Consider the following 27585-nt stretch of genomic DNA (forward strand, 5'->3'; position numbering starts at 1 on the left):
TTTCGCTCACATTTCTTGGGTGCCTCTTTGATCAGCCATCCTAGAAGAAAAGGACATCGCCGCGTCACGAGGCTCTTTGTGTTACCATTCCCAGTATCCCCCTAAACCCACTCCTATTCTCTCCCCCCCCCCAATCTAGGTTTCGTAGTTTACTAACTCGAGATTTTCTATCTCGTGTCAACCCACTCGTATGTATCACGTTTCATTCTATAGCCATAGTTCCGGAGGGCTAACGTATTCCCTTTTGCTAATATCGCCACCAACGAGATACCGAAACACACTACTCAAAGCACACTGATTATACGGAGATACACGTGAAAAGATATAAAAGGGAAGATCGAAATAATTAAACGGGCTTAGTCAGGGTTGGGGGGGGGGGAAAGGGTTTGAACATCCTTTATTTTTCTTTTTAACAAAGCAACGATCATTTCTTTTGTCCCCTTTGATTTTCTTATTTTTTCGTGGGAAGAAACAAAACACACATGTGATACTACAATTTCGTTATTTTCTTCTTTTTCTTTTCCAATTTAAATAAAATCTAAGCTTCTTATTTTGTTTTTTTTAAGTATCGTAATAAAATGTTATCTGTAAGTCGTATTTGTTACTAATTTTACAAATTTATGCAATTAATGTGTCGACATACATTTATTTTACACGACTTTATTCTAATGTTATGTACAATCTTAATTATGTTCGATGCATTTATTTTTTTGGGAAGAACGAGAAGGAGTGGGGGTTCAGTGAGTCCCATTAACAAAACGTGCTAAATATATTTGTTTAATAATTGACAAAAATACATGTATATTATATTTGATTTTTGTTAACCCTTTGAGTGATGAGTAAATTTAACTAAAATGTTTTGTGTATCGCGATTGCTCGATAATTTTCAAATGGCGCCAACGTTGAGCCACTGGCATTTACCCGATAGTTTTCGAATGACACCAACGTAGAGCTACCAGACGTCATAGTGTTAATATAAACATTACATTATTTTACATATTAACAAACACGTATATACATCGATAGACCACTCTAGTAATTTTGATCAAACGCATATATGCGTTTATAGCACTGTAAGGTTTAAATAAGAAATAAAAAAATTGATAATATCAACAACAAAATAAAAAAAGGAAGCTTTAGTACGAAATGGGTTAAAAAAAAAAAAACTGACGTGATTTTTATTCGAATCATACACGCATAAGTTATGGACGTGCACGCGACAGTTTACAACGGCATGCATATTCGTTTCCGTATCGACCAGACCCGACTGTGAAGCCGTCGTTACCGGGAAAATGCTTTTGTCGACGAAACGATTCTCATGATAAAGAGAAAGAAAAAAAGAGAAAAAGAGAAAGAGAAAGAGAAAGAGAAAGAGAGAATGAGTCAGAAAAACTGACGTCGCCGTAAAGCCAGTCCCCGACAATTTATTACTAATTATCCTTAGCACGTAGATGGACACGATAATATTACTATGAAAACAGTAAAATACTAGCTAGATCAAAAAGTTCCTAAGTAAATTTTTGTTTAATAATTAATTATACTGTTTTCCACAAAAATTCGTTCATTTATTCAAAATAAATATCTCAAGTATCCCCAAGTATCATCAAAACCCCTATTTTAATTCTTGGACCTTATATTTGGGCCGTGGGATACACTTTTGGGTCCACTTGACATCTAAGGACTTATTTTATTCCTTAAGGGGATTAATTGTGAAGATCAAAAGTGACTGACGTTATTTGAAACTTTGTTTCAAACATTCAAATGGTGTAACCAATTTAAACGATGCAATTTTAAATTGAAACTTGTACTTCCACCTTTTGAATGATATGAGCGCGGATATGCGTCCTTGATAAAAGTTCCCAATATGGACTATCGGATGTTTGTCAATATAAATGCAAATTCAATGTTATTTTAAATTATTCAAGGAACAAAAACTTGTTAATTGTTAAATATGATTTATGATAGATGTGATATTTATGATAGATGTGACAATTAAACAACCACACTACTAATAAATAATTTCGTCCTTATTAAAACACTTAACATTAAACATCACAAACATTCAACACTCAAAGGATTAAAATAATTAACATTTAAAAATATTTCAAGTTTTACAAAACACTATTGTCCTTCGTTAAAATAAATCTAATTGTTATTCAAGTTTATTAATTTTTTCTTCCCTTTCTTCTTCTTTTTATTTTTTGATTGATGATGATGTTAGAGTTCACCGTGTAGTAAGTATTAAAAAAAAAAAAAAAAATCGATTGAAACGTTGGTAAGTGTTCGTTTGAGTTTGACAAAAGGTGCCAACTAACCGACAACAAACAACAGAAACAACAGCAACAACAAGCAAGAGCGATGGTGGTCGTTGTTGTTTTATACTGAAACACATGATTTAACACGGCAGGTGCCATCATCAAATAGAACCAATCCGGCATTTAAAACGCGTAGAAAATCGTTCCTGACGTTGATGGATGCGAATTGGACCTTAAGCTTTGCGGGAAACGTTTAAGGTCGCATTCTCTCTCTCTCTCTCTCTCACTCACAGTATAATAATATTCCTGGTTGTATGAGTGTGTTAGCTTGTGTGTATTTGGGTATGTGTGTGTGTGTGTATGTGTATGTCTGTCTGACTTGGTTGCGTGCACCTGTTCTCATACCACCACTCAGACATTTTCTCGCAACGTGTGATATTACGTTGGATAACGTATCAACCATAAAAACCAACCCAACCATCATCCTTCGTTTTCTTTTTGACACTTTTCTATTCGATGATAGAGCATCTTTTGATATTACTTTTCTAAATATAATATTACATTAAATATAAGAAAATATGATCGATTAAATTAAATATTATTATTATATTTTATAATAAATAAATATTTTTCTATTTAAAAATATAATAATAAATATTGATCATTGAAATTATTATATAAATCAGTTCTTTTTAACCTTTATTCAATTATATACAAATTTAAACACTGTGAGAGAACATTTGATCAATTGTTTGAGTCACTGTATATTTATATATATATATATATATGCAGAAATTATATGAATTAAAAATTTATATTTTTAATTCAATTTATATTTAAATGTAAAAATAAATATTTTAAATAAATGATCAATCAATATTTATAATTAAAATTTGTATAAATAAAAAGGTTAGGATCTCGTGAGAAAATTAATCGAACGACGCCCTCTGTCCAATTAATTATAAATGACCCAATTTTCTTTACAAAGCATACAATATTAAATAAAACAATTCAACAACATTTTTAAAAATATCCTACAATAATTACTTTCAACGAATACTATTACAATAATAATAAAATATATTAAAAATAATAAAACCATCATAGAATAATAAAATAACACAACCTAACCTCCATCATACAACACATAACGTATTGAAATAAAACAAGAAAGAACAAAACAAACAAGAATGAAGAAAAAAAAAGGTACGAATAAACGAGTAACAGTAAAAAACAAAAAGGAATAAAATATTAACGAATCCTCGTTAGTTGAAACATTAGAATCAAGCTTGCAACCCAGCAGGGTGGTGATGGTGGTGGTGGTGGTATCGTTCTACGAGAGAAAGCCAAGCTTCATTGCGTGAAAGCTTCCGACTGCGAAGGGGCTGTTGTTGGGTTGTTCAGAGAAAGGGATTGCCAAGAGGGTTCAAGTACAATACACTTATAACATATACATATACATATATCTATGCGTACGTGTAACATATACATATATGCAAACCCCCTTAAAGGATCTGTCTGAACATCAGACCTAGCCCTAGCCCTAGCCCTAACACGATACGATATCAATTTAGGCAATTAAACGGTCCCCATCTGCACAGACTAAACGCGTTATCTGTTCAGTTATATCCGTAGTCAAACCCATCCTTTTGACCACATAGCCTTGAGCTTTATACCCCTTCCTCCTTACAACCCTGTTACTCTCATAGTCTCTCTCTCTGTCTTTCATATACACGTACACACGTTTATTCAACATCTCAGTAAGTTTCTCATGAGACACAAGAACGAACAGTGAAACACATTAAGCGTAACCTTCCACTCGTCTATTGGTCTCCAAAAGCTTGTTAAATGCAGCATACTATTATAGTTGGCACTTGGTATTATGGTTACACCGTCTGCTCATCATATCATTGTCTTTTAAGGTATTGCTTAGGTTATTTTATTTGAGTTTTAATTAAATTTTTCGAAATGTTTTATAAAATTTATAATCTTTTTGTTTAAATTGTTGTAAATGTCAGGGTTTGAAAGGTTTTTGTATTTGCTCGAACATTTCAAATTTGTGAATAATATTTTAATTTATTATTATATTTGTTAATAAATATAAATATAAAATATATAATTTTTATTATCATATATAATAATTAAATAATAATATAATAATAATTTAAAATAATATAAATATTAATATAATATAAAATATAATTTATATAAATATAAATAATAAACAATATAAATAATTGTTTTATTATAATTATAATTATTATTTTTTATCACTTATGATATCTGAAAACATAATACACTAACTTGTATAATTGTTTAAATAATAAAAAGTATAAATAATTACAATTACATTTTAATGTTTTTATACAACTATTGATAAAACTTTTGTTTTATTGTTTTATTAATTAATTGGAAAAATTGAAGTCGTATTTTGTCAAGATTTAATCAATTTAAAATAAATTGTCTAACTTTGTTCTTAAATCACGTTACTTCTTTGTTTCGTCAAGATTTTTAGGTTATTTTTTATTCACTTTTAGGTTAACCAATTTACTTTAAACTTGACACAATTATAATTTATTGTTAACAATAATGATATTTTGATTATACAAAGTAATAAAGTGACGAATAATTTTGATATTGTCCTCTTAAATATTTAAATTGATCCTCTTTGTATGTAAAATCCATCTCCCACCTTTTGAAACACCGCTTTAATGGAGGGAAAGCACTAAATATCACCAGAATTGTTTCCCAACTTATGTTAAAGATAAGACAAGATTATAAGAAATTGTAACAAACAATTTTCTTAATAAATAATACTATTAAATATAAAATCATTTATAAATATGATGATTTCATTAATTCAATTAACAAAAAAAAAAAAAAAAATTAGAATAAAACCTGAGTTTAAATATTTGAACAATTCGTAAAATTTGATTCTCATTTTTGTTCACCTAATTTTACTTCTTCTTGTTTTTTTTTTGTGGTTCCTCTTTTTATTCACTTTTTAATCTCTTTTATTATCCCTTTACATTTCATTCCATCTTCTTATTTTTTTTATGTGAATTTTCTTTCCCTACCTTTCTCTTTTCTTTTTTTCTTTTTTTCTTAAGAATCGCAGAGAGATATTTTTTCTAAGGCAAAAATAAAGAAAAGAAAAGAAAAGAAAAGAAAATGAAAGGAAAGGTAAAAGAAAGGTAAAAGAAATCAGGTCGATTCTCTCTCTGTCAGAATTCCATATTAAACGTTCGAACTTTTATATCCATGAAAATGTTTTCCCCCTTCCCATCCCCTTCTCCTCTCCCCCCTCTGACATCGATCGAAGACGAAATTCAGTGTAAACGACACTTGAACTTTCGTTCGAAGGAACACGCAAAAAGAAATCACGTAATTCTACTCAGAGCTAATTTCTTTCCTTGAAAGATTTGGAATGAAAAGAAAAAAAAAAAAAGAAGAAGAAAAAAAATCAAACAAAAAATATAAGAAGAAGAAAACAAAATTAGAGGTTAGGTAGATGGTGGTGATCTTTTTTATGGAAAAATATGAGGAAAATTTGAACAGATTTAACCGGGGGGGAAAAAGAAAATTCGACAAAAACCATTAATCAACGTCTCAGACGAAAGTTTTATAGAAACAAACAAAAAGAATGAACAAATTTCTTCCCGAAAATTTTTTAAACCAATTTTCTAGCCCCATGTTAAGTAGTTTAAAACCTTCGAGTATTGTGAGCGCATATATGCGTCCAACGAAAACAATTTTGTGTGGAATAAAGACTCATTTAGTCAACAATGTTTTGTATAATTTAATTTAACATTTAATATAATTTATAATATTTTTAATATTTATTATTTTATATATAATGTTTTATATATATATACTTTAATTTAACATTTAATATAATTTACAATATTTTTAATATTTAATATATATTTTTTATATTATATAATATATAATATAATTAATATATAATTAATATATTAAAATATATATAATTAATATTAATATATTATATAATATATAATATAATTTATATATATATAAAATATTCTATATTATATATTTTATATTAAATAATATTTAATATTTAATATTTATTATTAAATATATGTGATATAATGTTTTACATACTTTAATTTAACATTTAATATAATTTACAATATTTTTAATATTTAGTATTATTTATAATTTTTTAGATAAAATTTTAAACAAAGCAGGGATCATCAATTTTTACAACTTTCATTGACTGAAAATATTTGTAGAATTCTTTTTTTTTTTTTTGATTAATCTTATCAAAATAATGCAAAATTAATAGAAAAATTATTTCATTAATTATAACAAAAGGATTAACATTAGTAAACATATTTCACTCATTATCAAATCCTCGTACTAACACGGGTGTCACATTTATCATCGAGTTAAATTAGATTTGGGTAAATCCTGACGTCCCACTTGTTATGGGGATGGGGGAGGGGTGTATAAGGAAGTCACATTTTAAAGTTGAGTTACGTGTTACTTCTCCTTTTCTTTTCCTTTTTTTAAATTTTTGAATGGATTAATAAGAAGAAAAAAATCTACAAATTATTCTTTGCTTGATCGTTTTTTTCTTTTTTTTTTTTAGTTACTTTAATCAAAATAAAAAAAAAATAAAATAGAATAAATTACAAAGAAAAAGTTAAATAAATTTGAATTTAAATATAATTGTACAAAATATATAAATTTTGTCAAATTATCGTTTGATAAATAGATTATTTTATTTTGTTCGTGAATTGATCAAAGTACAAATTCTATTTTATATCATCTAATCTTATCTTATCTCATCTTTTCTGACCACAGAAGGAAATGACGTATTTCCTGGTTGAATTTCATTCGAAAACGCCAACTTATTACCGTAACTCTATTTCTATCCTCATCTTCCTTTTCTTCATCTTCTTCTTCTTAGTACGAAAATACTCATTTGAATTTTTATCGAACTGTACAAACATAATAAATATTACGCGTTCATCTTTTTTATGGTACTTTTTCCAATTTTTTTTTTTTTTTTCATTTCGTATTTTATTTTTTTTTTTTTTTTGCTCATCTTTTTCTTTTTTTCCTTATCTAAAAAGCTTTTTCGAAAATGAGTTTAACTTTACGTTTTTCTTGAATAAGTTCAAGACTTACTTACATATATATATAAATGTTCATGTATCTATATATATATAGATTCAACGATTCGAAAATGCGATTTTTCTCGACACCAACGTGAGATCCAAGGAGATGTTCTTTTCCTGGCTCCAGGCGAATGCATTTTAATGCTCTTTCACGCTCACTATTTTTACGGCTGTCTTGACAATTTCCCACGACAAGAAACGTTCTACCTTCCTCTCTCTCTCTCTCTCTCTCTCTATTTCTCTCTTACTCTCTCTTATTCGTGCTGATTTTTTCACGAGGTAAATATATATTCACAAATTCAAACATATATTCGTATATACATTTATGCACCGAATTGTTACATAAATAAGATAGCAAATTTTGTTGAATAAATTGTACGTTTTTTTTTCTTTTTTTTTACGAGAAACAAAATATCAAAAAAGAAATAAATTATTTCAATGTAATTAACAAAATGAATAATTTTATTAATGATTTATTGTTATTATGATCATTAAGATATAATATAATTTTGTTATTTTTTATTGATTAGATTATTGTACAATTTATTGATATATTATTTGATTGGTACTTGTTTGATTGGTCAATGATTTGTTTAAATAACAAATTTTGAATTAAAAATATGTTTTTATTGTTTAATATACTTTTGTTATTAATTTTGTGGTTTTGAAGATTTCAAGTACAATAAAATATTTAGCAAATATCTTAATAAAATTTAATAATTAATTAATGTATTAAAAAATTAAACTATACTATAATTTTAAAATTATATTTACAAATTACGTAATATAATTACATAATCGTAGTAAATAAAATACCTAAAATTAAATTTAAATATGCACAACAGTCACCTAATTCCAAATAATAACAAAACGTAAAATTAATCTAGTAAAAAAAACAAACTTAACCTAAACAAAAATCAGTCATATAATTCCAGCCAATAAGAAAAAACACAAAATTAGTCTACTAAAAAACAAACCTAACCTAAAAAGAAATCAGTCAAATAATTTCAGTAAATAAAAAAAAAACACACACGAAATTAATCTACTAAAAAACAAACCTAACCTAAAAATAAGTCATACTAAACAAAAAAATCCTTTAACAAATAAGTAAAAATATTCCTAACCTAAACAAAATATCCACTTAACTAATCAACGTTAATCAAAATTATATATATATATATTTCTTAATTTATACAGCCCACATTTTCTTTTACATCCTATAGATAAAAAATAAAATGATCAATAAATTTCCTTTTTAAAATATTCGCCAATCACTTATCACGAGTTTATTGTACGTTTAAAAAAATTGTAAACAAATGTTGGATGAGTTAAATAGAACGCTTAAAGAGAAAAAAAGAAGAAGTAAAAAGAAAAAAGATGACAGAAGATAAAAAAAAAAAAAGGATGATCGGTTATCTCATTTTCTCATAATGAAAAAATACGCAAGGAAAAGGGGACTAAGCGTAAACGCATGAATGTATGGGAAAAGTTCAAACACGCGTAACGAAGGTTAATGCTACCGGAGTATTCACTCACCCCGTTCATCCTCTCCCTGTCCCCAACCCCCATTGCTATCCTCAACCCTCCTCTTAGCTCACAGCAACAACCTCGAATACCTCTGAGCAACACCCTCGGCATTTCATCCTTTATTTCTTTTTTTTCCTTCTTTTTATTTTACACCCTTCTTCTCCTTTCCTGTAGCAACGGAGGGGGGTGGTGTGGGAGTTAAAAAAAGAGAGAAAATACGTCAGATGGTTGGCATATTCGCAACGTACCTAGTTGCCGTTTCTAACTCGGATGTTGAGGGGAAAAAAAAATAAAAATATCACGTGGGCAGATCACACGTGTTAGAAGTGAAACCTTCGAAAAACTAAGTTTCGAGAGAAAGAGACGACTGCAGAATATCAGGAGTAGGATAATTGTATGGTTTATTTGTTATAATATTATTATTATATTATTGTTATCACATTCAAAAATTATTATACGTTTTATTGAAAACATATATAAATAGATAACATATTACACATTAAGCAAGTTTTCAATTCAAAGAAATGAGACGAGTTTCTTCTGGTAACTAAAAAATGCATGGTATATAAACACCTCCGTTAGTGTAGTAAACACTTCTATAGTAAGGTTTTTTCCGAAAAGTAGTGAGGTTTTTTCCGAAAAGTAGTGAGGTTTTTTCCGATAAGTCCGTAGGGTCTTTCCGATAAGTCCGTAGGGTGTGTTTAATTAGGCCTCGTAGAAGAGTCTCGTAAACAAGCCTCGTTAAAAAGCCTCGTAATCAAGTTTCTTGTATTTACAAACTTTTCTATTTTATTGAAAAATTAGTATAAATTTCCTAAATACGCAAACACTATAATTAAAAAACATGTCTTTGGATATTTATAAAAAAAATATTCTACAATGTTGTCTAATTCTTTTTCTCTCATGTATCTTATAATCAATTTTTTTTTTTTTTTGTAAAATATTGCAGACAATACAATTATTTTAATCTATATATTTCATAATCATTAATAAGAATAATATTTGCGAAATAAATAATTTAATATTAATTTTTCAATAAAATAGAAACCTTTTTTAAATAGAAAAGAAATGACACGTTTCGTAAAAAAAACAGACCACGCACCTTCTTTCTTTATTTAGACCGTCGGTTCGTTGGGACCTTATTCTTATGTCGCATACCTACGTGCTTATCTCTGTTTATTCTTCTACCCTTCTATCGCTCCTACCGACAATCAGGTTTAGTATCGAAATAATATGTGTCCACTCTTTGTAGTATGCAGTCGCACACAAACACACACATATACAACCAGAAGCGATAACTACGAAGCATAGCATAAAGAGGAGACCGAGAATAGGAAAAACTGTACAGCTATATTCCGTCTCATTCCCTCGCAGTTTTAATCCTATGTTTGTCTCTTTTTCTCTCATTATTTAGTATGGCAACCGTTTCATAGCTTCGTTACATAGCTCCGTTTCCGTTTATTTACTTTTCAGATCACTCCCATTCTAAAGAAGTGTTCACTTCAATAAAAAAAAGAGAGAAAGAGAAAGAGAGAAAGAGACATTCGAGAATAACGTATTCATGAGATGAGAGGCAAATTTTAGATACGTACATACATACGTACATACATACATACGACTTTATCTATTCGAAACTTATACGAAACGAAAACACGTGTTACTTTACTTTTACGAAAGTATACATACATGTATGTATGTGTCTGTGTGTGTTTTGTGTGTTGTATTTGTGTAAGAAGTTAATCTTTCTTTTATTTCATTAAAAATTCTAATAATAAATATATATATATATAATATACAACATATAATATACAATATATAGTATATACTATGGGTGCCTCTCCACGCGCTACTGTGGCTCACAATCAGTCCCATACACACGTCTTTAAGTCAACGAATTACCTTATACCGCCATCTGTTAGAATCTTATCGAACTAACAGCGATAATCATGACTCTTTGTTAATAAATAAATAATACGCAATAAAATAATATTGCGATTATAAATTGAAATATAAACTATCTTATCTTTCAAGTTGAATGAAATTGCACACAGTGTGGAAAATTTTATTAAAATTGGTTTAGTAGTTTAGGAGTTCATTGCGGACAAACAACGTGACACGTAATTTATATATATATATATATATATATATATATATATATATATATATATTGTGTGTATTTGTATTTGTGTAAGAAGTTAATCTTTTTTTTATTTTATTAAAAATTCTAATAATAATTATATATAATTTACAATATATAATATATCTATAATGTAAGTGTGTAGTTATTAAATATATATATATATAAATTATTTTGTTTTTATTTTACCTCTAATGGATATAATTAAATATTAATCATTTTTGTTTCCATCACAACGCTAATGAAATGTTTGTTATTAATGTATCCGCGTAAAAGGTTGGTTTGAAAGGTTTTAACCCTCGACAAAAAATACAAAACTTTTTATTACAATTTATTTTTAAAAATATAAATACATTTTTTAAGACATAATTTTTTAAAGTACTCAACAAATTTTTGTTTTTTTTTATTAATAGCACTACATTAAACTTTTATAATATATCAATTTGAAAATTATTCTAAACTTATAATCTAGCATTATACTTTTGTTTTTATTGTAAAAATATAGGAATCTATTTTTCAATATTCATTTACCTTCTTCTCTATATTAATTAAAATACACTTTTTGCCATTTTTTTCTTTCATTTGTATTTTCCTTTTTTTCAAGAGAATCCAAAGACAAACTTTGCAACCTTTTTATACCTATTTTTTTACGATCACGTTTGCTCAAAAGCTTTTTGCTAAAATATTAACTAATATCAATAAAAAATACTTCAAAAAAATGCTTCATTTTACTCTTGGCAAATAAAATATAATGAACATTACAAAAATAATTATTTTGATTTATTTATTTACATGTTTTTTTTTTTTTTTTAGAAACAATCAAATAAATATTTTCCCTTTAGTTTTAAAAAACAACTAATAGATTAAATTATCTCATCTCATTTTATCGACTATTTATTGAATTTTTGCGAAAGTCAAAGAAAAAATAAAAACCATATCATGAATTATTAATAATCTTTCCCTTTTTCATATATAAAAGGGAAAATGAGAGAGAGAGAGAGAGAGAGAGAGAGAGAGAGAAAGACAGAGAGAGAAAGAGTGAGTGAGATGGAAAGATAAAAAGAGAAAGATAAAAGCAACCAACCCAGTTTATCATCAAACGCTTACAGTCCTTTGCTTAGTACCAGTAAATATTTCAGAACCAGTTATATAGTACACATACACATACACATAAACCTATACAATACATAAACACACACATACACATATACATAACAAATACTCGTATCATCTTTTCCTTCTATCTTCATGTTAGTATGTCATATGGTGTGTTTATCCATGGGGGATCTTTAAATCGAATAACAAAGAAACGTACGATAGTATTTGATATTACTATTACTACCACAATTGCAATACTACTACTACTACTACTACTACTACTAAATCAAAGAGTACGGTTTTACTTAAAGTTAAATCGATGGATTAAAGCTTCCGAGTATTTACATCGCAGTTTGCAGTTTCCATCATCGATTATTCCAAACCCGTAGTTGCGCATATACCGCATATAAACATAATAATACTACTACTACTACTACTAGTGCAATTGCGAGTAGTAAAGAGAGAAAGAGAAGTGGGGGTAGGTGGGTTCGAGAGGATTGGAAAGTAGGAAGGGTGCGGGAGTGGTTTGAGATCGTTCGTTCGAATCGGAGGACGATTATTTTGTTATATCCTGGGAATTATTCCGTTTGACACAATCTCGTGAATTTCTTCCCTTGGATATTCATAAAAGGTTAACTCGTTCGTTCCGTTCCGTTCCGTTACGTTCCGTTCTGTTATACACCGTAATCGAAATGATTGAACCTGCTTCCGGACTCATTTTTATTCTTTTTCTCTCTTTTTCTTTTCTTTGTAGATCAATTTAATATAATACAAATCTCTTTTACTTAAACGTAAATAAACTTGAGATTGATTTATAAACCAAATAAAATAGTTCAATGAATTTATCTTTTGATTTTCTTTTGTTTATTCGTCATATCAAAAAGATAAAATTAATTTAATAATTATTTTAAATATTCAAGGTTTTTGAAAAGGTTCTGTTTCCTGTGTGTGTGATTTTTCTTAATTATAAATTAATTATTTAAATAAAGAAGAAAAAAAAGAAAATCATTTCAATCAGTTTGTTGCTGATAAGTGGAAGTCTTGTTAGATTAATTCTTTTCTTTTTTTTTTCTTTTCTTTTTTTACTTTCTTTCTTTCTTTATCTTGAATTGCATTCTTCTTTTTCTTTTATTTCTCGTATAAAAAAAAAAACAGATTGAATTGAGGTAGCACAGGAATGTTAGCATGTATATATATATATCACTAAATAGCAGAATTTTCACATTGAAAAGTTTTCTCATTAGCGAATCCATTTTACATACGATTACAAAGTCACAGAAACGAGAGTGAGATAGTGAGAGTGAGAGAGAGAACGTAGTCAACCGCGTTTACTGACCTTAATCTGCTCTTTCGGATAACTTGTAAACCGTGTATCATCCAGATCCAAAGTAATACATCAAATAAATTACGTGAAAGCACCACACACGCGAACAACACAACGAGAACAAAGCAAATTCGTTGTAATACTTACTACCGGTTACTGATTTATTAACAACTATCATCCTTCCACCATTTTACTTCTCTTGTTTTTATTCTTTTGCCTGTTTTTTAATTAAATTTTTATTTATACAAACACACGATTACGTAGTACAATTATTTTCATGAAATACAAAAATATTCTATACCTAAATATATTTTTATTATATATATATATATATATATATATATATATATATATATATATATATATATATATATATATAATTTGTCAAGGACAAGTAACGAGATTTGATCTAATTTACAAAAATAAATTTTTATGAACAACAATTAAATAACAAAAAATATATAACTCTATCAAAATGAAGTATACTTTAAGTATGAACAATTATTCATTCATTCATTTTATTTGTACACTCTCTTCACTGATAATATCCCCACCTCTTCAATAATTCCTTTCCCACTCCTTCACTGACCAATTCCCCACCACTTACGTCTACGACATCAATGTATCTTCCCCTATCACTTCCGTCCACCTCTTCACTGACTCTTCCAGTACCATTGGGATTCCCCACTAATTCCCTGGGGGTCATCTGTAGTTCTCCAAAATTTCCCCAGAGATCCCACAATTCCCCCAACCCCAAATCATCATCTTCCTACTCTCTACTTCCCCTTCCCCTATACCCCTTCAATAAGTTCAAATGTTCTGCTTGAACATATTTACAAAATCTCAAATGTTCCGAGAATTTACTGAAATCTACAACAATATAAACAATTATATTATAAATAAATTAATGTAATAAAAACCTAGCTGTATACGAATGCAACTAAGTGTCAAAATTTCAAGACAATCGGTAAAGTATTGCACTTTTGAAGATTAGAGGTTAGGAACAAACGAAATCTACATTTTAATATATATAGATATATAAATTAAAAAAAAATAGATATAAATATATGTAGATGAACGATATGATAAAATGTGATAATTTCATGCTCGTTAACTTTGACATTTATGAAGGTATTTATAGCATAGAATTGAGCTTAGTAGTAGTCAGAGTACTACGATACTATCGGTATAGGCGCCTCCAATCATTTCCCAATTAGCAGCTGATTGCGTACAGTCTCGGATAGAACTTTGGTACGCGTTGTTGAACCGACCAAATTGGCAAATGGGCGCTAGACTGGGTGAATTGAGAATGGAAAGGGCTACAACGAGAATAGAGAGAGATAGATAGATAAATAGATAGATACATAGATAGATAGATAGATAGATAGAGAGAGAGAGAGAATATAAGAGAGAGAAAGAGAGAGAGAGAGAAAGTGTAGCTACAAGAGAACACGATTTGCTCGTTAATATTCTACGATGTGGAACGAACCGATAGCAATATCGGTGATCGCGCCTATTTCGATCGGTTATTGCAAATTTTTATAACTATTGCTATATATATATATATATATATATACTACTACAGTTATCTAAATATATTAATATATATATGAAAGAAATAACTGTTGATGTTATTGCATGTATTGCATTCGTACAATTGGGATATATATATTTATAGGTTATGCATATGCATTTAGAATATTTTTGTATAAAATATATTTAAGAATGTACATATATATGTACTTAGTTATCTGAGTGTGTAGATATATTAAGTTATTCGGAAAGTAATTCATTAATCATGTTTATCGATACCTAACCTCACTTCAAATCTCACGATCATTTTACTTTTTAATCATAGACAATTTATACATTATAAATAGACTTGATTAGTATGTCAGCAAACCTAACCTGTATGACTATACATCTAGTGTCAATTTTATTCTTATATTTATTATACAAACTTTTTAATTTCAATAGTTTGTTGAGTACACGTGTACTGGACAAATTGTTAAATTTATTTTTCCTCAAAAACATGTAATTATATTAACAAATTTGATTATAAATTTTTAAATTAGTTTTTTCATGTATTATAGAATTAACTTTTGATCGCTAGTACCATCAGTTACAGGGTCATCTTGTATATTGGAGTTTTCTATATATTGGAATGTATATAAAGTATATATATATATTGGTAGAAAGAAGGATAGAGATAACGAGCAACATGGGAGATAGTAACGAGCTCGTGACAACCAAGTTTGTACTCGTTAAAGGACGTTTTCATCCTATCTACTGATTTAAAGATTCCAACTAACAATAAATCGTTTTCCAAAGATTTTGTTTCCTAAACAACCGATAACATTAAGAAAGAAATAAAAGAATATACGTCTGTACATGTATTCTGTTACTACATGTATATGTATGTATGTATAAGTTACTGTATATGTGTGTGCATGTATATGTGTGAAGAGGGGTTATGAAAGAAGACAATAGATTGAAAGATTTTCTCTTATAGTACAGCAAAGTTATGTGAAGTTTCATCGTCTAGTCTATTTGCGGTTTATTCTCGGCACTTCTTCTTCTTCTTCTTATTCGTCTTCATATTCTTCTTCTATTCTTCGAGTTTTAAGAGAAGAGAAAACGGAAGTTATTGCGCTTATAAGAGAAAGGATACGAAGAAAACTATATCTGACGAAAGTGGGTTCCACCCACTCCTCATGATGGTGGAATGGGTATAAATACCGTATTACTCGTAAAAAATGATCTCCAGATAAAATATTGTACACCCGTTATAAATATATTTCTTCATTTCAAATTATTTTACTTCTTTCATTATAGATTAGTTTTTAAGACAACGTACAAACTACTCTAATCATGTGTAGATTGATTTTTCATAATGTGATTTTCATTCAATAATTTATATCTCCCATTTTTATTTATTTTTAAATAAAATAATTATTTACAAAATGGATGCTAATGTTTTTGTCATTAAAAAAAAATTTATATATACATTTAATTATTTATTAAATCATGAGATTGAATTGATTGAACCAGTTAACTGTGGCGCCCTCATTTGAGAGCGTTTTGTGTCGCGGGAATCGAGCCATGACGAGTATACTCGTCAATCACAGTTAACTGGTTAATTCAAAAAAAAAAAAGATTGGATTACTAAATTGTTTAAATAATATTTAAACAAAAGAAACACGAGTGAGTTCAAGGTGAACAACTAAACGGTTTCGATTCATAAAATTCATTTTCACGTTTGAGCGAATTCGAACTCGAATAAGGTGATGGTGATGGTTGATGGTGATGGTGATGGTAAATCGGAGAAAATCTAGGAAATCCAAACTGTGCCTCGTTAAGAGACATTGTTGAGAGAAGAGAATCAGTAACCGTTTTCCCTCTTCACCCCAACCCCCTTCTCATTGTCCCCACCGTTTCTATTTCTCACGGGAGATACTTCTCATGCTCTTTTTTTTTCTTTTTCTAATCCTCGGACAATAGACCCGTCGTCGAATGAGCTCGAAAATCGCGATTTAAAAAAAAAAACCAAAAGGCAAAGACAAAAATGAACTGAACTGAAGCTCGGGTTAGAACAGATAGTCAGATAGATGGATAGATAGGTAGCTAGCTAGCTAGCTAGCTAGATAGATAGATAGATAGATAGATAGATAGATAGATAGATAGATAGATAGATAGATAGATAGATAGATAGATAGATGGGGGATGAAGAAAAATGGGAAAGATGAAAGCTGGAAATCGCATTTTCAGCAGGTTAAGCGTTTTTAACGAATCCTGCACCGAGTAGTGTCACCGAACTCGAACTGGAGCATCCCCTAAAACAAAAATAAAAAAGAGTAAGAGGACCAACCCCAAATAGATAGATAGATTAGATAGATAGATACATGGTTAAATAAAAAAAAAGATAGGAGATAGAAGTGAACAACAAAATGACATTTTTAGCAGGTTAAGTGTTTAAAAATGTTTTTAACGAATCTCTTGCAGTTGTCCTATCATAGTTGAGTAACGAACATGGAATCATTGTTGTTGTCATTGTCTGTTTCAGAGTCTAGCGACCTAGCCGGCAGGATCTATTGTTCTCTGGGGAGCCAGCAACACGCCAGCTGAGCAAAAGCAACAGCAACAGTAACTGCAACTGCAACTGTAACTGTTACAACGACATCAACAGGAATAGAAACGAGGTTAATGGGAACGACATTGGATAAGCATGAACGAGTCGATGATGCGTTAGAAAATCCTATTGTTGGCCGATTAGTGACGATGATCGAGAGGACTATTCATGAAATGGACTATCTGCAACTGGTGAAAGTACGGAATAAAAGGACACGTTATGCGGTAAAAGGGAAATTGGTGAATTTTCAACACCACATGGAAAATTGTCGTATTCCATGAAAGGAAATAAAAAACAAATAGAATCGGTTGCTGTTTCACGTCCTAAGTTAATAAATATTTGTATTAAAATATTTTCCTTGTCGCGAGACCAAAGTAAAACAAAATCTCATCGTTACTGTAAATATTTAATGATGATGATGATGATGATGATGATCTCTCGGTTGTTTGTAAAAGATCTAAGAGTAAGCCTTTTTTCGAACAATAAAAAAAAATAAAATAATAAACAAAAATGGATTGACGTTTATTGGGTCAGTATTTTTTAAAATATAATTGATCAGTATTTATAATCAAATATGAACATATAACAAATGAAGTATTTTAATACTGAAATTATCACAAATAAGTTATAACAAAGTTAGTTTGACTATTTGATGATCCTTAATATTGTTTTCTAAAATTAAAATTTATTATTTATTTATATCAACACTTTTGTTTCAAACTTATATATAAACTTAACCTAAAAATGCTGTAATTATTAATTTGAATTAATATACTAAATAAAAAAAATAAAAAACGCTTTAATATAATTCTAAATAGTTTAAGTATTAAAATCAAATGGTCAATAATTATAGAACAAAATATCATTATTAATACTGTATCAATATGAAATAATTAAACAAACCAACATCAATAATAAATATTGACCGATTTCAAATGAAAAACAAACGTATAATCTCAAACCAATTATTAATTACAATTCGAGAACAAAATATCGAAGAAAAATATTAACAAATAATTATCACAAAATGAATATATATATATATATATATAAAATACTGATCGAATAAATTCTTTCCCAAAAATGAAACACAACTCAATTAAAAATAAATATAATGAAATAAAAAAAATAAAAAAACCAACACAAAACTTGACGTCAATAAAATCGTAAAAAGTCATTAATCGTTTCTTTGTGTGTATACTCATGGCGATAAACTTATCGTGCACGAATAGTTTCATTACCAAGAAGAAGGTTAGTTTGAAATGTAGTTGAATCAAGAAGGGGTTAGGGGTTGGAGGTTGGAGGTTGGGGTATAATGTAGGAATTGAAGAAGTAAGGTTTTGTTAGTATATATGTATAGAAAGGGTTTGGATACATACATCTCGGAATTCTCCAATTGGCAGGCACGCGTCTTAGCGTGTTAGGAAGGAATTAGCGTGAAACTTAGTACTCAAACTCGACTCTATGCAGTCCGTTTTCACAAGGCATGCTTTTCTTCGAGACAGCTGATTTATCCATCGTCGTGTAACAGATATTGTCGAGAGTATTTTAAATGGTCTTATCTTTTATCGTTACATTTTACAATTAGTTGAATAACTCGCACACACATACACACATAACCGAGTGTATTGAATTTTCTAACGAAAGAAATTCATTTGAAACTCGTCAGTCTTTCTCTTTCTCTCTCTCTCTCTCTCTCTCGGATTATAAAAAAAAAACCTCCAGCTGCACCCAACCCCCGTTATCAAATAAAAGAAAGGAAAGAAAGAAATAGAGAGAGGAGAGAAGGTTGGGGGGAAAGAGAGAGAAAATGAAAAGGCGATGAGTGGAAAATAACGTTGGTGTTGAACAGCTAAGTCAAACGAAAGGGAAGAAAAGAAAAGGACAAAAACACACACACACACACATAGAAATACGACAAAAGCGATGAAATCGAAATCGATCGATGGATCGATCTTTATCGATCGATCGAACGATCGATTGAAGAAAAATTCCCCCTTTTCAGGATTTACGTGTCCCAGGTCCTAGCCCCGAGTCTCCTCTCTCGCCACGAGATTTTTAATTAAGTTCTATCGTTTTCAAAGGATCCTTTCAATCGGCTTTCCTATGCATCAACTGCATCACCGAGGTCAAAGCTCGATTCTTGATTATTACTTTCGAACCTTGCTTCGTTCATCGTCTTCCATCAAATCTATTTCTCTCTCTTTCTCTTTCTCTTTCTCTTTCTCTTTCTCTTTCTCTTTTTCTATTGTCTCAATTCTTCTTTTTTTTTAATTTTCTACCTACATTCAAAAAGCACATAAAGGTACACATGCATATACACACACATATATATGAGTACAATTTAACATAGAAATCCATACAAATATTCAAACGCATACGAGTGAACATAATTGAAACCACATATACATATATACACATACATATGTGTTACCGTTAAAGACCTAAATTGGAGAATGTTAAGATTCACATGGTTCGAAATATTAATATATAAGAATAAAATCAAATATTACACCTAAGTATTTAGTATGTATTAATATTCACTATGTGAACCTTGACATTTTCCAATTTCACGGTAAAACATATATATATATATGTTAATGTATGGGTGTGTTAAACATCGTATAATTTCGCCATACCACCGTAACCCTAAAACCGCCATTTTCCCCCGTACCTACCCCCTTGTACTACCCCTAGTATTTCCAAGCCCCCACCCCGTCAACGGTATTTCCAACGTTCTCGCGAACGACGGTCGCGGTGGTTAACGAGACTAACGCGCTAACGATGCCCAGCGTTAATTACCAACCCGGACAGGACGCCTAATCGTCGAGCGAGTGGACACGCTAATTACGCGCGTATCCGACAATCGGCCGGAGTCGTGAATCGCACGGTCAGAGATTGAATTCCTCCTTTCTTCTACCCCGTCGTTCACCGGTCATTTTCAACAGAATATTGGATATAATTGATGCGATACATACTTAACCTAAAACTCTATTCTCACTAGCTATAAAATGCCCATTTGAGGTTAGGTTCATAATTCGATTGTTTTTTGATTTGATGTATTTAAATATATCGATTCTACGTAATATTTTATATAATTGGTTGTGCAATACTTAACCTAAAACTTTATTTTAACAAACTATGAAATACCAATTTGAGGTTAGGTTCATAATTCGATTGTTTTTTGATTCAATTTGTTCAAAGTTTAAGCAAAACAATATTGTTCCTAAATATATTATCAGTTTTACGTAATATTCATCATTTAAATTGAATTAGTTTGTAAAATAATTGTTTAATTTGCTAAATATTGTATTGTTGTTGAAGAATTATATTTAGAAAATCAAATTGTTACAGTTCAATCGTTTCAATCTAATTCGTTATATATTTTACACGTGATTAATGTTAATTATACGACAAGTTTATATATTTACGAGTTCATTTAATTTCCAATAAAATCTAAATATTATTCAAATAATAATTTATCTAAACAAATTAACGAGAATAATCACAAATTATGTTTCTAAAAGATTAAAAATATACAAACGTAATTGCTATCAATTTTCCTCGAGATTTTTAATTTATAAAAAATTAAACCATACGAAGTGTTATAAATTTTCTATCCTCGTTCAAACTCGTGCGATAATCGATCTGTTTAAAACGTTATTAACAGAGAAATATATTTTTAACTCGTGCGTGAATTTTAATTTCTTTTTTTTTCCTTTTCATTTTATTATTTTTTTTTTCGTCTTTTTTTAGTAATTCACATACAAATAAACATGCTTTTACGAATCAAGCTAATTGCTAATAAATTCGTTAACGGTAACCTACGAACCGTATAAAAGGGCAAATATCAATGTTTGTAATATCTCAGTGAACGAGCAACGCAATGGTTGATCAAGCGTGTCGATTAAAATGCTTTATAAATAATCATCGAAATATTTTTTATATATAATACATACACACATATATATTATATATTTTTTCTTTAACATTTTTGTTTATTTTTTTTTTTTTTTTTTATTACTTTTACAGAAACGTTATCAGAAAATATAGTTTTCGGGGGATAAAGGGGCAATGGCGGTAGCGATGGTGAGGAGTGGGGATGGCACAGAGGAAATGACGGGAGTGGGGGGTGGAGGATTGAATGCTATAGGTCGAGTGTACGTACGAACGCTGCGAAACAACGATAAACAAATCCGCAAATATACGCGACGTTGCGCGAAAGAGTACGCTATCTACTTCGGTTTTCCCAACGAGCTCACCGATCGTAAAATATCGAGAGAAAACGAGAGAGAGAGAACGAGAGAGAGAGAGAACGATAGAGAAACTAGTGTGCTACAAAATACAATAAACGTGCATAAATATCCGCTTAACTGGTGGCTCGTTGAATCCCACATTTAAAACTGATCCATCCCATCCTACAAAATCCATTCATCCCTTCCTTTCTTTTAACACACCTATACACATTCAACTTCATACTAGGATTTATATTTACAAATTTTGTAAAAATTATTATCAAAAACAACTATAAGAATTGAATACTATCTAATTTCAAATATGATCAAAGATGAATTTTGTCTCGTAAAATCTTACATCCTAACTTATTCATCCCTTCTTACAAACCAACCTTCTAATTTTGACACACATATACACTTTCAACTTGATTTTTAAAAAGCTATACAACTCTCGAATAAAATTTCGGATATGATTGAAGATGATTGTAAAGAAACAAATTTCGAATGAAGTAATCTCGAATTAATGTTAATTAATAAACGAGAGACCTTGCGTGTGATCCATTGATCGAGTTTCATATAAACCACAAAAAAAAACTGTAAGAAAGAACAAAAAAAAAAAGTCAACCCCAAATGGAATGGCTCAAAAGAAAAATTGCGTACATATTATCAGCTTACGAGCTTGCATGTGTGTGCACACGTGTCTGTAAGTATGCGTACGAGTATGTGTGTGGAATCGTATGAGAGTAATGTCAAACATACACCAATGTATTCTACGAAATGTATGCATGTAATTGTATGCGCGTATGCGTGCGAAATAATAATAATAATAATAATAATAATAATAATATTAATAATAATAATAATGATGATAATAATAATAAGAAAAAAAGAAGAAAAAAAAATAAGTAAAAAAAAGAAAAGAAGAAAAAAAAAAGAATAGGAAGGAACGTGAAAAAAAGAATGTGCAAAGAAAGAGAAGTTACGACGAAAGAAGAAAACAAAATGAGAATTCGTAAAATGAGAGGGTTGGAGGGTGAAGAATGAGGAGTAGGAGGAGTAAGAGAGGGGTAAGAGGTGAAGTAGGAGGATAATGAAGACGAGACAGACGCTGCGTGTAACACAGGGTAGATAATAGGGACCATCGAGAAAGAAAAAGAAAAAGAACAGAAAAAGAAAGAAAGAAATAAAGAAAGAAAGATAGAAGGGTCGCCAAGGCGACGACGAGTTTGCTTTCATGAATATTTCAACGTCCAGCGTGCTCGGTAAATAGCGAGACTCTGCGAAATATTATTCCCAGTAAAAGAGGAAGAGGAACAGGGAGGAAAAGGAAAGGTGCATGAGAGAGTTTTGTCTCACTTGCGTTTATACACACATGTATATATATATATATCTTTCTCTCTTTTTTGAACCCCCTAAAACTGCCTCCAGGTTTACTTCACGTTCACTCATAGCTTCACCAGGTTCTACCTCACCTATTCCCTTTCCCCTTTAACTACAAATATTATATCTTCTATCTCTCTCTCTCTGGAACCCTCTAAAAGTTCCCTCAGGTTCAGCTCATGTTCATCCATAGCTTCACCAGGTTCTACCTTACCTAGCCCTTTCCATTGAACTACGAATAAACCACCCCCTGGTTCACCACTAACCTCCCCTGGTTTATCCTTAGCTTCCTCAGGTTCTAATTCCCCTATTCTCCTTCCTTTTCAACTACAAATATAATATCTTCTCTCTTTCTCTTTGGAACCCCCTAAAAGTTCCCTCAGGTTCACCTCATGTTCATCCATAGCTTCACCAGGTTCTACCTTACCAAGCCCTTTCCATTGAACTACGAATAAACCACCCCCTGGTTCACCACTAACATCCCCAGGTTCATCTCTAGCTTCCCCAGGTTCTATCTCACCTACCTTTTACCCTATAACTACTAACACTCTATCTTCTCATTGGCAACGACGAGCCCCACGTGAAAAGCGATCGGGTCCTGTCCCTCGTACAGTTCTCCTCCTGTCACACCCCCCTTCCAGGTTCTGGTCACCAACGGAATACTAATTTACTCGTTACGACCAAACGAATCCGGCGGAAGCGCGTGTTTTATTGCTTTTACTCGACAAACTAGCACAGCAATATTTCCTACTGTCGATATTCCTATAACGATCGATATCTCGATCCTCGATCCCCAATGGTATCCTTTATCTCTCTCTCTCTCTCACACACACAACTCTTTTATATGATCGTTCGTTTCTTCTTACTCTGTCTTGTTTTGTTTTGTTCGTTTTTTTTTCCATTTATAATTTTTTTTTTATTTTCAATAATAAATCAATTATTTATTTATTTATTTTTTCTTCTTTTCGAACTAAACGAAAGAGAAATAAAAAAATTATCGTTGGATCGATTTAATATTTCATTAATTAAAATTTCTCTCGAATTATTTGTCATCTTTTACACGTACGAAAGTTTATACGTTGTATATTTAATATTATTTGCTAATTCTTTTTTATATAGTAAAAAATATTCACAAATAAATGTTTATTGTGATATAACATTTTGTTACATACTTTTATCCAATATTCTGATATTTTTAATTATTCATATATAAAAATAAAATTATTCAATCAGATATTTTCAATTAATCTATTATATTTTATACAATAATTATACATATATATATATATTACCTACGTTTATAAATAAATGCAAATAATATAATAAATATAATATAAAATTAAATTAACACATTCATATCTCGCCGTTCATTTTCATACACATAAATCGATCGATAAAAATATGCAAAATAAATATTAACAATAAAGAAACTCAATACATATATATATATATATGTATAAAATAAATTAATCAAAAATTTTGCAAAAGTGTAGAAAATAAATGCCCGTATGAGATCTTCATTGAATAAAATACCATTCATATTTGATTTATAATAAAATTAATAAAGAGAGAGATAAAGAAAGAGAAAAACAAAATGAAAAAGTGAGATAGAGAGAGAGAGAGAGAGAGAGAGATAATAATATTTTTTACTTATCCTAGGAATGATAATCGATCATCGAAATCCAAATCGTATATTATAATTAATGTTGGATAAGTACAATTTAGAAATATATATACATATATACATGCACGCAATTAGTAAAAGTGAAGTCCCAATGGAATACTCGTCGAATCGTTGAAGAGAGAAAAATAAAGACAGAAAGAGACAAAGCGAAAGAGAGAGAGAGAGAGAGAGAGAAATAGATCCAACATAATTCCTTCGAGACCAGGTTGGTACGGGTTTGAGAGCGATAAATTTCGAGCTAGTAGTCGGATCATGGAAAGTGTGTGAGAAAAAGAGAGAAAGAAATAGAAAGAACGATAAAGTAGAAAGAGTGGAAGGGATAAAATAAGGTGGTGGGAGTAGCAGTTGAAGTAGTGGGGATAGAAATTGAAGTGGTGGGGCCATTGGTTGGTTGTGGTGGTTGAACGGTACGCAAAGATTTCATCGAGTTGAGATTCGAAAAGGCCGTAGACCCCTCGCTCTATCTATGTGTATGTATACATATATTCATGTATGTATATGTGAATGAATATGTGTTGAGATTTTCGAGTGTTGGAAGTCGAAAACGTCAATAATGACGTTGAGGTAGGTCGTCGTGAAATCGCACTTCGTCGAGTAGTAACGAGAAGAGTCAGAGTCTGTATATGTGTATACGTGTATGTATGTGTATGTATTTGTGTGTGTTGAGAGAGAGAGAGAGAGAGAGAGAGAAAGAGAGAATGTGCCACCTGTTACGTCCCTTCTTCGGACTCTTCCTCTTCGGTAAGTGGGCGACCTGAACGAACATAAAGTCAAAACTTTGACTTCCTTCGAACGAATCAAATTCAAATATTTCTAATGTTGGACAAGATGATATCTTAATTCTTTTTTTATTTTTTTTTTTAGTTTTATTCTTTATTTTTATTTCTTTTTTTTATCTTTATTTTTTTTTTTTTTTTAAGTATAAATGAGTTTATGCAGCAATCGTTTGATGCATGTTGATAAAACTCAATGAAATTGTATTTTTTTTTTTATTACTGACTTATATAATAATAATTATTATTATTATTATTATTTTTGTATTTATAATTATTTTTATTATAATATTATATTTTATTAAATAATATTATATATTATTGTATAATAATTTATTATAATTATTTTAATTGTAATATTAATTATTATTATTATTTCTTATTAAATGTGATTAAAGATAAAATTTAATTTTTTGTATGAGATGTTTAAATATCAATGGTAATTGGATTGTAATTAAACAAACAAAATTATCTCACCAAGTAAAAAAAATTAATCAAAAAAAAGTACATTTATACTTTTGACATTGTTAATATTTAAACAAACAAAATTATATTGTTCTTTTTCTTTCTCAAAATATAATACATCTTTTATTATTTATTTAATTGTTTCGGGTTGTTTCTTGCAAACCAAATGAAAGCAAAAATAATGGGAAAAATAAGGTAAAGAATAACCAATGTTAGATAAAAAAAAAGGTATTAATAAAAAGAAAATAATAATAATAATAATAATAATAATAAAAAAAACATAAAGAAAAAAAACTTACGAAAAGATTGAAAAAGTTAAATCTAATATCATAGCAGCCGGTTGTGTTCTTTTTTTATCCTCCATCTTCTTTCGTCGTATCTAACATTCTCAAATTCGAATGCTTTCAAAAGAGGAGTATGCGTGAATGCGTGTGAACGTTTATGTATGTATGGATATGAAAGAAAGAGAGAGAGAGAGAGAGAGAGAGAAAGAGAGAGAAAGTGAATGTCGATCGATCATCGTGTAATCGTCGTGTCCTCGTGAGATGCGTGTGAGATATCGGACGACATTATTTATACGAAGTGAAAACGAGTGAAACTCCGTGAAATCGTTGAAAGATACGAATCTAAAGAGACGATTTAAAACAAATGCTTCGAGTTATGTACTTAAAAACACCTGACTAAGGAATAAAAATAAAAATTAAAAAAAAATTAAACGTGAGAAATAAAACAAAATGAAACCTTTGGGGAAAGACGAAGAAAAAGAAAATTAATAAAACATATGTAAAGAAGAAAATGAAGAAGAAGAAGAAGCAAATAAAAAAAAAAAAAAAATTAAAAATGTTCGAATAAATGAACGGAAGAAGAAGTAGATGAAAAACAAAACCAAAAAAAAATGAATAAAAGAGTGAGGGGGGGAGAGGAGAGGAGAGTGTCAGGTGATATACGATTTTTTCAGTAATCTCTATAATATTTTTCCTATTCCATTCCTTTCTTAGGCAAAATAGATATATATAAAGCCGAAGAAGGTTCAAGCGATAGGTGTGTAGCTATTGTTTATTAAATTAATAATAAAATATATTTACAACCTTGAATAATATTTCGTCAGATTATTTTTAATCCTTTGTACCATTCTATTTATTTTTTATTCATGTTATTTTTATTAAATTTAATACAATTCTTATATTATTATAATTTAATATATACATTAATTTATATAATAAAGTAAATTTAAATAATTTTTAAATAATAAAGTAATATTAAATATACATATTAATATATATATATATATATATATATATATATATATTAAATAAATTATATTAATAATTATTATTATATATATTAATTAGTAATATTAAATATAAATATATTAAAATAAATATTAATATTAATATATATATATATATTAAATAGTTAATGGTTTAATAC

At 29.3% G+C, this 27585-nt stretch overlaps 1 protein-coding gene across 17 annotated transcripts in view; it reads left to right on the forward strand.

Annotated features, from left to right (window-relative positions):
• LOC107066729 (uncharacterized) overlaps positions 1–27251 on the forward strand; it is a 70694-nt gene extending 43443 nt beyond the window's left edge. For all 17 annotated transcript variants that reach the window (XM_089174901.1, XM_089174927.1, XM_089174942.1 and 14 more), the window contains one exon: positions 17552–27251. In XM_089174901.1, coding sequence (XP_089031027.1) covers positions 17552–17566 — 15 coding nt within the window. In that variant the 3' untranslated portion in view covers positions 17567–27251. The remainder of the gene's footprint in view (positions 1–17551) is intronic.
• Positions 27252–27585: the final 334 nt, after the last annotated feature.

Source organism: Polistes dominula, unplaced genomic scaffold, assembly GCF_049000335.1.
Source record: "Polistes dominula isolate Pdom_NZ unplaced genomic scaffold, Pdom_raw_medaka contig_32, whole genome shotgun sequence".
Taxonomy (NCBI): Eukaryota; Metazoa; Arthropoda; class Insecta; order Hymenoptera; family Vespidae; genus Polistes; species Polistes dominula.